The sequence below is a fragment of the Tachysurus vachellii genome, chromosome 11, assembly GCF_030014155.1.
Source record: "Tachysurus vachellii isolate PV-2020 chromosome 11, HZAU_Pvac_v1, whole genome shotgun sequence".
NCBI classification, from domain to species: domain Eukaryota; kingdom Metazoa; phylum Chordata; class Actinopteri; order Siluriformes; family Bagridae; genus Tachysurus; species Tachysurus vachellii.
In genome coordinates, this window is record NC_083470.1 from 26,302,044 (window position 1) to 26,313,858 (window position 11,815).

Consider the following 11,815-nt stretch of genomic DNA (forward strand, 5'->3'; position numbering starts at 1 on the left):
GGTAGTTCGGATAAGCGGTAGAAAATGAGTGAGTGAGTGAGGTCAGCTATGACAACAAAAATAGACCTAAATAAATATAAACAGATATATTTAACATCTAATATTAAAAATGTTTACTCGTTTCTTACCTATAATTGGTTTATTTCTGGACCTAAAGTTTGCATGGCCAACATTTCATTATCATTGGCTGTCATTTCTGTTTAATGAAAATAAAATAAAACATGCATTTGTATCTAATCCGCTCTGCCTGAACTGAACCAAACTGGCCCTTTAAGAGCCGAACAGCGAATCGGTTCTTCCGCCAGAGAAATATAGATCCTTGCGGCTCTCATCACACGTCCGCACCGATCATCAACGTCCTATTTATCTACAGGTAAATAAATCATCCACCGTTTTCTTATAGTGTATCATAACAGTCAGGTGTGTGTGTGATTAGCTGAGTGTTTGTGCAGTTTGTCACCTGGGTTTATACCTTTCTGCGGCGGAATGACACATGAACCGAGTGTTTATAACAGGAGGATTATTATAGGCCGGAATATTAAATTCATCCTAATGTTCGTGTGTTACTTTATACATCAGTTTGTGTTGCATTCACTCCGCATTATTACTAATCACTTCACAAAGCATGATTAATATGAGAATATTATAAAGCATCATTTTTCTTTTAGTTTTTGTTCTAATCCTTGTATGAGATCTGAAACACTTACGTAATGACACGAGTATATTCTGAACCCACGAGCTCTTATGTACACTTGGGTTCTAAGCAGAACCTACAGTTTATACAGAGAACCCTATTGGCCATTGTTTATATCTCAAACCTTAACATACGTCAGCGTTTCCATCACGCGCTCGTGTTGTACATATGACGTCACAGTAACCCTGAATATTATAATGAAAATGCCAAGATATATTAATATTCACGATTCGTTGAAAAACGCCTTTCTTTCTGTCATCCAGAGATCACAAATAGTCAGGAAAGGTTGTAATAAATATAGCCGGTGCTGTTTAAAAATAATCTAACATCAGCTCAACATTTGTAAGAGTATATTTAAAAAAAATAGCTAAGAACAAATCTCTTACTGTTTATAAGCTGGTTATTTTATTACAGCATGTTCTCAAGTGTTTTATTCCTCTTATACCTCAGCAGTTTACTAAATGATTGTTATGTAAATTATTTAAATATGCTTTTTAGGCATTTATAGTTGCACCTGATGTTGTGGAACAACCAGGAATGAAGCTAGGTCCAGTTCTTACTTATGCTACAGCAGCTATAAACATTTCATCACAAAACTGTCAATCTGACGTATAGAACGATCGTCTCCTGTTATACACCACACGTTTAAACCAAATGGTTTCTGAATTTCTGTGTGTTTCGCTTTTGAAAAAGATTATATACCAAAAATAAATGTGCGGTGAAAAGCATGCCATCCTGTTCTAATGATCTTCTCCTCTCTCTTGTTCTCAGGTCTTTGGAACTTCTTCGGTTGTGGCAGAAATGGATTAGCTGAGATTGGGACCACGTTTCTGTTCAAACTCTTTTTCATCTCTTTATTTATTTCTGTCGCTCACTACCTCATGATGGCGTCGTGCTCTCCAATTTCACGTTTTTGCCAGAAGCTGAACAGGCTGAAGACGTTAGAGGATGACATGATGGCCACATCTCTGAGCCGCTGCCTCTCTACTCTAGACCTGGCGCTGCTCGGTGTTGGTGCCATGGTTGGTTCGGGTCTCTACGTCCTCACGGGAGCCGTTGCCAAGGACTTAGCTGGACCAGCTGTTGTGCTTTCGTTCCTGGTGGCTGGCATAGCTTCACTCATGGCAGCTTTGTGCTATGCTGAATTTGGCGCCCGTGTCCCCAAGACAGGCTCCGCCTACATGTTCACATATGTTTCCGTCGGGGAGATCTGGGCCTTTCTGATTGGCTGGAATGTAGTTCTTGAGTATATGATTGGCGGCGCAGCGGTTGCTCGTGCATGGAGTGGCTACCTGGACTCCATCTTTGACCACCGCATCCGGAATTTCACGGAAAGTCACGTATTGCGCTGGGACGTACCTTTCCTCGCCACATATCCAGACTTTCTTGCAGCAGGAATACTGTTGATTGCATCTTTCTTAATTTCATTCGGTGTGCGTGTCTCATCTTGGCTAAATCACATCTTCTCTACAGTCAGCATGATAGTCATAGTCTTTATCCTGGTCTTTGGTTTTGCTCTGGCTGATCTGGATAACTGGAGTGCTGAAAAAGGTGGGTTTGCCCCCTATGGCTTCTCGGGCATCATGGCAGGAACAGCCACCTGCTTTTACGCATTTGTAGGGTTTGATGTTATTGCTGCATCCAGTGAAGAGGCACGTGACCCTCGGAGGGCTATTCCCATGGCAACAGCAATATCGCTAGCTCTGGCAGCTACAGCCTACATCCTGGTCTCGATGGTTTTGACACTGATGGTCCCATGGAACACGCTCGACCCAAACTCTGCGCTCTCTGATGCGTTCTTCCGGCGTGGCTACAGCTGGGCCGGCCTTATCGTGGCTGTGGGATCCATCTGCGGTGTGTATCAGTGTGTGTGTTTATGCTTGGCTCTATCTGTCACTCCATACGGTAGAGGAAATGTTTTCTAACAATCTGAAGGGCTTATTAATGAGGTATTCCCTTTTAATTAATTATTATTTAACATACTGGACCTGTTGGACTCAAGATATGACTCAAGTACAAATCTATAACGCATTGTTGCTTGGGTGGAAATGAGACACGTTTTTCTGGACAGTTATATTTTGGCGTGTCTTTGCACTGGTTATTGATGTATATTTAATGTTATTTAGATATTTATATATTGTTTACTTGAGCTTTTCTCATCATTCGTCTCCAGCCATGAACACGGTGTTGCTCAGCAACCTCTTCTCTCTGCCTCGCATCGTGTACGCCATGGCTGAGGACGGACTCTTCTTCTCCGTCTTCTCACGTGTTAATCCTGTCACCAAAGTGCCCGTCATTGCCATCTTGGTCTTTGGCAGCCTCATGTCTTTTCTAGCGCTCATCTTTGACCTGGAGTCTCTTGTCCAGTTCCTCTCCATTGGCACACTGTTAGCGTACACCTTCGTAGCTGCAAGTGTTATCGTTTTGCGCTTTCAGCCTGAAAAACATGTCAAGAAAGATGCACCAGCGCCCTCACCAGGTCAACAGAGCAACTCTGTCTCGGATCTCAAGGAGGTATGAAATTAAATCTAGCATAATCTATTACATGATTTTTTAAAATTATTTCTGGGTGACAAGATCTATCTCATGAATATATTCTAAATCAGACATTTTTAAAGTATGATTATTATAAAAATGGAAACATTTTTGTTTGACATATACAGCAGGTACTGATTCTGATATTTGTGACAATTTGTTTTTAAAAACAGGACAGTGGTGAGCTGAAGGAGTACGAATCATTTTCAGACAAACTGCGTTTGGTGGAGAGGCAGAAGCTCCCAGGTGCCCTTCAAGCCCGTTGGGAGCCGTACCTGGGTACCGTATTAGGAGACTGGGCGCCAGGCGAGGTGGTGGCATTCAGCGTATTGGCACTGATGGTGAGCGCAGTGTCACTCTGTTCAGTGGTTGTTTTTGGACAGAGTTACCTGAATCTGCCTACGTGGAGCTTCGTCCTGCTGCTTGTGATCTTCAGCTTGGCGTTCCTCCTCAGCCTCATCGTTATCTCTGTCCATGAGCAGCAAAAGAAAACCAAGAGCTTCCAGGTGAGAAACTGGCACATTATTATAATCTAGGGCTGGGCGATATGGCCGAAAACCGTATCACGATATCAGTGTTTCATATCGGTCGATAACGATAATTATTGAACTTTTTTTATGGCCCATTTAAAATAAGGACCAGGAGAAAAATATATTATATTTAAACATTTTTATTTTAAACTAAACCTTACTCTTATTGTAATCCCTTCAGTTATTAAGACAGAAATGTCAACAAGCAGGAAAACTCAAATAATTATAATGTAAACATGAGTCTAAAGTCACAATGAACACTTAACTGTTATCTCTTAACATTTAAGGTGCAAAATGAAAGAAAATGTAAGAAATGCTTAATAAAGTGTAATAAAATAGTGCAAAGTGTTAAATATAAACATCGAGAAACCTGAGAATTTAGTGCAAGTTTAGTGCTAGGAAGTTCACTAGCTGTTCACCTTCTGGTGAATAAAGTGTGTAAAATATGTGCAGTATTTTTGTGAACATAAATAAAACTGAGGTAGACTGAGATACATCTGTAATATAAAACACAAACCTGATACACTACAGTAACATTGTTTGAAATATAAAACCTGCAGAAATATGAAAAAGTAACAAGTTATTCTTACTGTAATCATACTTGAAGTTGAACTATTCAAGTATATTTTCGTAGACTTATAATTAGGGCTGTAGCTATCAAATATTTTAGTAATCGAGTATTCTACCAAAAATTTCATCGATTAATCGAGTAATCTGATAAAATGTATTTTTGCTTAATTAAAGAGCGATATTAAATATACAAGAGAAAATAAGACGGGTCTCTTAAAATGAACAACTAATTGGTTTCCTTTTTTAGAAAAATTAACTTGATGATTATGAGATGGCAGTTAGAAGCATTCTTACAGCACCGTAAACATTTTAATTATATTTATAGTTTTTTGTTAATGTCTTTTGGTGAATCAGTAAGTGAGGAGACCTTCCCAACTTTCTGAGTAGGATTAATGAGTTCTGAGGTTTAGTCAATGCTGCATATTTCTAAATAAACCTGATAACGGTGCCTCCATTGTTTTGCAGAAAATGATCTTCAAGTACGGTTTGAAATGAAAAAAATCTCCTGCATACTGTGTGATAGTGCAGTTCAACGAGACACTGAGAGGCTGTTTGTTTGTCATGTGTAAATATCTCATGATTAGATAGAATACAGAGTTTAAACAAGGGTGGACAGAGAATTGTGCCTTGAGGGACACCACATGCCACTGTATGATGGTCGATGCCTAAAGAAGTGAGTCAAGTGTTAAAAAGTCTGTACAGGCTGTTTAAGTAATATCCAACCTCTGATGTACAGTAGGATTAAACCAGAAAACACAAGCCAGTGCTTTATATTCAGTCAAATATAAAGCACTCGGGTTTAAAAGTGGTGGTTTAGACAGTATTAAAACTCCAGGCTCAGATGCTTCTACGCAGAAATGTGTCAATCTCAGAAACATGAGTCACAGTAATGAAGCAGAGCCGTTTATCTCCTCCATTAGAACGAGAACGCTTCACTCATAATGACATCATAAGAGCAGCATTATAGCAGATATAAAAGACACTAATGGAGCACTCGGGGCAACATGGAGTCTGTTTCTCAGAATGAACTTCAAATAGTCTGCATCTGAAGATCACATAATATTCATCCATTTTTTCCCCCCAAATTGCTCTGATACAGTATTTTTATGTATCATGTGGTAATAGTGTTCCACTACAATTTCAGTGGCAATGCCACGCACAATCAGTTCCCATGACTGTTGAATGTAAAACTGTGCATCAGATTATTTGAACATCTGTATGATAAATGTATCTAGCTAAAAAAGTTAGCTTGCTTTGCTAACCTTCTGAATAGACAGCCATAAATAATAAGTAGCAGTCGCTACATGCTCATGAGACAAATGTGAAGCGGTGTGAATGATGTGAGGGTTTTTACTTTACTTCCTAATGATTTACACAGATATTAATATAATTGTAGCATCGTATCTTAGTATTTATATAACTTTATTGTTGTGTAGTGCAACAAAGAACTGGAACAAGAATTCTCAGAACTTGTAGCGGTGTATAATGTGGTCTCACAGAATAATGTGGTCTCACAGTTTCTCTGGTGATTTGAGAGTAACATTTCAGACAAAATAAAATATCTTGTTGTATATATTATGATGAGATATTAGCAGGATCGGAGCCCTGGAAAAAAAATCTAACTTTATTTCAATAGTGTTTGATATCTGATTAAATAGTTTCTGGTAGCTGACTTTGCTGTGTACATTTCCTTTAACAAATGTTGTATTTGGTGTGTGTGTTTGTGTGTGTGTGTGTGTGTGTGTGTGGTTAAACAGGTTCCCCTGGTGCCATTCGTACCTGGTGTTAGCATCCTGCTGAATGTGTTTCTCATGATGAAGCTCAGTCCACTCACCTGGCTCCGGTTCACCATCTGGGTAGCTGCAGGTACACACACACCTACACACACACACCTACACACGCGCGCACACACACACACACACACACAGAGAGAGACAGGTGTACAGTATAATGTATCTAGATCCCTTTCTTGTCCACCTATTCATTTAAGTGTTTTACTTGAGAACTCCACCTTCTACACAAACAGTATAAAGGCAGGTGATAAAACATTCTCCAGATCCTCAGGATCATGTGAGATTAAAGATGGAACCATGTTTCAGTCTACACCAGACCTGTTCAGTTATTTTATAGCTCATGTTTACACCGATGTGCATTTATTTTAACAATGAAACGGATTTTTAAGCGTCTTGATATAAATAGTGACGTCGACTTGTTCCTTCATAAGAGAATAAAGTAGCGCGTGGGTGTAAAAACAGCAGGAATTCAACCAACAGGAAACAGGAAGCTGTGATGAGAAACACTGGACCAAATACGGTGACGCTGACAGAGTAAACTGACTAGAGATTAATGAGTGATGAAAGAGGATCACTAGTTTACATTCGTATGAACAGTTTACACACACACACACACACACACACACACACACACACACACACACACAGAGAGAGACAGGTTCTTTTGAGTAAAATACATTTCCTGGAATTTTTTCAGAGAAGGTTTGACTTTCTCTCTCTCTCTCTCTCTCTCTCTCTCTCTCTCAGGGCTGTTGGTGTATTTTGGTTATGGTATCTGGCACAGTAAAGAAGGCCTGAAGGAGCCCCAGTGTGTTTCCGCCCGCTACGTGGTTCTCCCAAGCGGTAGTCTGGTGGAAACGGTCCAGAACGTCCAGCCTGAGGGACACACACACACTCACACACCCACCACAAACGCTCCTACGACGGTCGCCGCCGCCGACCCACAAGCCAACAGATGATCTGTGTATGTGTGCGAACACGTGTTAGACATGCTAATTGTGTAGTGTGTGTGAGTGTGTGTATTTTTATGCTTCTCCTTTACTGCCACAGTCTGTTCTGCCTTTCTGAGGATCACGTCAAGGTTCTAGACTCGGGAATGTTGATTAGTTTGAGGAAACACTAAGAGACGTGTGCGTGTGTGTAGTTGTGACTCTTTCGCTCTTTGTTGAATCACTTCCTGTGTTGATTTACTACTGAGATGTAGGCCAAATATGCAGCAAAAGTCTGAATCATTACCAAGACTGTTTATTTCATCAAACTCTAATCCATCACCACATGCAGTATATTACATTCATTACATGGATATGAACAAGTTCATTTATAACTTATTTTCTGGAACATTTACACAAAAATGTTTTATTAGTTAAGAAACTGCTACCATTTTCTATACAGTTTACGCTGTAAAACTAATGGCACCCTACAGAAAGAGGAGCATTAGTGTGAGTTTGTGGTAGATGATTTTCTGCATTACGAATTCAGCTTTTGAAATGAACAGTTCATGGTAATGAGATTTTTGATTGATTTTTGTTTTTGTGGCTTTTCCCGTCTGTCATGTTATTAGCCTGGATTGTTAGCTGTGATGTGATGGAGAAGGCGAAAGCTTGCGGTTTGGGAACTTTAAAGTCCTGCACGTGATTACGGCTTGAAGAGACGTTCGTGTGCGACGTTTAAAATGGTAAACAAACATGAATGCAGCCTTAGTTCAATTCTTGTTCTCTCAGAGGTGTTAATTTACAGGTGTTAATGAAGTGTTTCAGTTTTGGAGTGAGTTTGGAGTGAGCGGACCAGACGAATGTGTGTACTGAATTAAGAGTAACGTAGAGATGATTTTTTTGACACAGTGTGTGTTTATTGCTGAGGGGTTGGAGGTTTGTTGAGCTGACATAAGCAAGGACAATCATTGATGCTGACACACACACACACACTTTCTTTATGCTACAATCAGAAGTCTTCACACACTGTCATCGATTAGGATATATTTAATTTATCTTTCTCTATAATATTTATATGTATTTATTTAAATGTTTTAATGAGTTTTATGTTACAACGGAATGTACATTCTTTTGAACGGCAGTTTAAGTGTCAGGACCAAAATTTTACATGCAGCAGTGTTGCACTGGGCTATGCTCATTCATACAGCTACACACTCTCTCTCTCACACACACACACACACACACACACACACACACACACACACACTCTTACTCTTAAGGCCTGCCAGTTCCCACTGAGGGATTAAAAGCAAGTTCTTCTTTATACATGTCATGTGATAAGCACAAATTTTGCATGACCTTTTTTCTCTCTTTGTCTCTCTCACGCATACTATTTGTACTATTCGTGTGTGTGTGCGTATGAGAGAGCGAGCGAGCACAGGGCAAGGCCTTGAGATATAATTTATTCATGCATTCAGGTCATGTGGATTACAATGAAATTAAGGAAAGGGGTTAAAATCGGATTAAGTCTAGTTTTAAAGTTACATATTTTGATTATTTTGATTTAAATTATATGGATAATTATTCGATAAAACTTAGAATGTGGAAGTTTGTCAAGATGGATGAATTAAACTCTAAAATTACAACTAATATGTTGTAATATTTTTAGTAATCTATTTGAGCTCAAATTTTTATGTATTTAAAAAATGATCCACATTATTAAAGTGATGTCAGTGGCAGCCGATCGGATTTCACTGCTACAAATATACTTTTTGTTTATAGAACTAACAATTGTTAATTATTGGCCTGTATAATAATGGAGATGTTTACATCTCACTGAATGTGATTATGACTATAATATTGTAACTGTACAACAACAACAACGTCTGCTGAACATATTTATACACTTCTAATGTTGCACTGCTGCATATAAACACTTAGTACATTAGTACATTAAAGTCTGAGGCCACAGCTAAGAACTTATTATTAATTTATATGTTATAGTTACACACTCTGATGCTCGGCCCCTACGGTATGAGATTTGGACACATCAGTGAGTCTGTAGTCCATCGTACAAGATCTCACAGCACTCCTGTAATATCAGGAAGCTTTGAGTTTTGTTTATTTCTGTTTTGTTTGCTACTGTATCTCCTCTTATCTACTGTAGCTCCTCTAATCTCCTCTTATCTACTGTATCTCCTCTAATCTCCTCTTATCTACTGTATCTCCTCTAATCTCCTCTTATCTACTGTAGCTCCTCTAATCTCCTCTTATCTACTGTATCTCCTCTAATCTCCTCTTATCTACTGTAGCTCCTCTTATCCACTGTAGCTCCTCTAATCTGTTGATTAAATGATGGTACTCTGTGTTATGTTATAAAATTAGAAGGATAGATCTTCTATCTCTCCTGACACTCCCGTGTTAGAAAGGCACAAATGTTTGCTATTTAATGTTATAACATTGCCGTCATGTTAAAGAATTGGTGCAGCAAGAAATAACTTTTGCACAGTTTTCTGTCCATACTTTAGTCTGTGTCAAAGTCAGAGACATGTTTGGTGTCCTGAATTTACTTCTTTAGCTTTGTACGGAAATGAGAAGTGTGAAGTAGCTAAAAATAACAGGTCTATCTCATCTGTACGGTTTTCCATAAATCGAATGTAAAGCTCTGGGAGGTGGAGCCTTTATGGGTGGGGCATTTGTGGGCGTGGCCTTTATGGGCAGGGCCTAGTTGATTTTGGATATACAAAATGGCCACCATTTGTATTCCAGGCTAAAACAACCAGACTTCTTCCAAAACCATCAGCATTTGTGAATAATTTTGAATGAGATAACTTGTTAAACTACGGTAGCTACGGTGCTACAAAATAAACTAAAAGTTTATTATACACCAAACATGTCTTGGTTGACTGACTATAACTGGGATAAGTGGAACATTTTATGTTTTATTTATTTGATTTTATGTTTAATTAATTTAACCATCTCAGATGGTGGCTGAAGGTTATAGACGAGCTGTCTGTGTTTAGTTTGTTTATCTGCTGTAAAGAACATCATGTCTGCTGCTAATCATTCCCAAGTCCATGCTGAATTCCATTTGGTAAAAGACTCAACACTGAAGACGCTGCGTCTCAGATGTAAAGTCCACGGCAGATGTAAATAACTGTATCTGTGTATGTAACTATGCCACAACGATGTAACCGATGGCCTTAACGATGCTGTTTATACTCGAACCATTCCCAAAGCTGAAATGATGTATAAAACATTTTTAAAGTCTGTTCTGCTATTAGATTTGTATCATAACATACCTTTAAATTGTTATCACAGTGAATTAATTACAGTGTATAGCTGATAGAAATATAAATCTACATTATTTACAAGGAGGGAAGTTTTGTAAGCACCAAATAACCCTTTTGTGTGTTTTTTTTTTTTTTAGCTGTTATATATTTTTTCACAGTCCATAGAGCCTCAGCTCAGTTAAACATGTTGTCTTCCTCTTTTCCTTTTAAATTTAAAGTGGCTCTGACTGTAGATCACAGAAAACAGAATGAAAATGATAATGTTTTTATTGTTCACCAGCTAGCAAGCTCCAATTCCTGACAGAAATCCTGTGAGGTTTGGTCAGATTAGATAACTAGCATTAGCAGGGAAGATAACCGAGTCATTCAATTTTAAAATTATTTCTGAAATGCTGTCATTCATACATACAAGTCAAATTAATAGATCTTATTATGTTATATATCAACTTAGCTAATGTTAGCTGTGAAAACTTACATTAAATTGATAAAAATGTATCAATTTAATGTAATAAACCTCTCAGAAATGATATACTATTAAGTTAAATTTTGTTAGCAGGAAAAATTAACTTTTGTAAACTTGACTTGTAAAAATCCTGTCAAGTTAGCCCATGTTAACTAGCTAGCTAGCTAATGTTAGCATTAGCATGTTAGCGGGGACAAAACTGACAGGATTTTTGTGAAGGATTTTAAATTTAATTTCATAAACATTGAGCATCTTCACTGTTGACTCCAGACAGTAAATTATAAATACATTTATAAAAAAATAAAAGTTTATCTTTACCGCTAATGCTACCTAGCGGCATTTCTGAGAGGATTTGTGCTGCTAACACCGCTAGCTAGTTAGCATGAGCTTTGACCTGACAGGATTTTTTGACAGGTTGCTATTTATAAATAAATGTTTTAATGTTGTCTCTCTTCTTTATCTTTGTTGCCTTTTTTTTAGCTGTTTGTGGTGTTTGTTATTATGTCATATTATGAAGAACAGTGTTTTGTGATTAATAAATGTTTTAAAGCAGCACACAGTCTAATGACGTCATCCTATTGACTGGTGTTATGAAGTGGTGCTGTCAGGGGAAGCCATGTCTATGTCCCCAGGGTCCTGTGTTCCCTCATATTTGTGTAGTACATAATGAACACAAGACAAAGGGTCCAAACTTCATCATCTCTATATGGCACATTAAAGGATCCTGGAGAATATATTCCTCTATATTCAGTATAATATATGTATAAAGTTAATATTTAGTTTATTAGATTCCCAGATCTATATTCAGAGGAAGAGAGAGAGAGAGAGAGAGAGAGAGAGAGAGAGAGAGAGAGAGAGAGAGGCTATAATTAGTTTATTTAAATAGAGAACACAGGACCCTGTGAACACATGACCTTTTTCCACTGTTAATGCTGTTCAACATGCTAATAAAAATAACCTGACAGGATTTTAATCTATAAAAGTTTATTATCTTAATTTGTAATC

General features: G+C 38.1%; 1 protein-coding gene across 1 annotated transcript; it reads left to right on the plus strand.

Moving 5' to 3' along the window:
* Nucleotides 1-285: 285 nt before the first annotated feature.
* slc7a4 (solute carrier family 7 member 4) lies at nucleotides 286-10,324 on the plus strand. The gene is made up of 6 exons (XM_060882145.1): nucleotides 286-373; nucleotides 1,466-2,548; nucleotides 2,868-3,208; nucleotides 3,403-3,735; nucleotides 6,087-6,195; nucleotides 6,870-10,324. Exons 2-6 carry the CDS (start codon nucleotides 1,576-1,578, stop codon nucleotides 7,079-7,081), a joined length of 1,968 nt encoding a protein of 655 aa, XP_060738128.1. The 5' UTR covers nucleotides 286-373; nucleotides 1,466-1,575; the 3' UTR covers nucleotides 7,082-10,324.
* The last annotated feature ends 1,491 nt before the right edge of the window (nucleotides 10,325-11,815 follow it).

What these genes read in the sequence shown, in the direction of transcription:
- slc7a4 (XM_060882145.1), top strand. Translation starts at nt 1,576, where the DNA reads ATGATGGCGTCGTGCTCTCCAATTTCACGTTTTTGCCAGAAGCTGAAC. An exon ending in GGCTGTGGGATCCATCTGCG is followed by an intron (nt 2,549 to 2,867) that starts GTGTGTATCAGT and finishes ATTCGTCTCCAG; the next exon opens with CCATGAACACGGTGTTGCTC. An exon ending in CACCATCTGGGTAGCTGCAG is followed by an intron (nt 6,196 to 6,869) that starts GTACACACACAC and finishes TCTCTCTCTCAG; the next exon opens with GGCTGTTGGTGTATTTTGGT.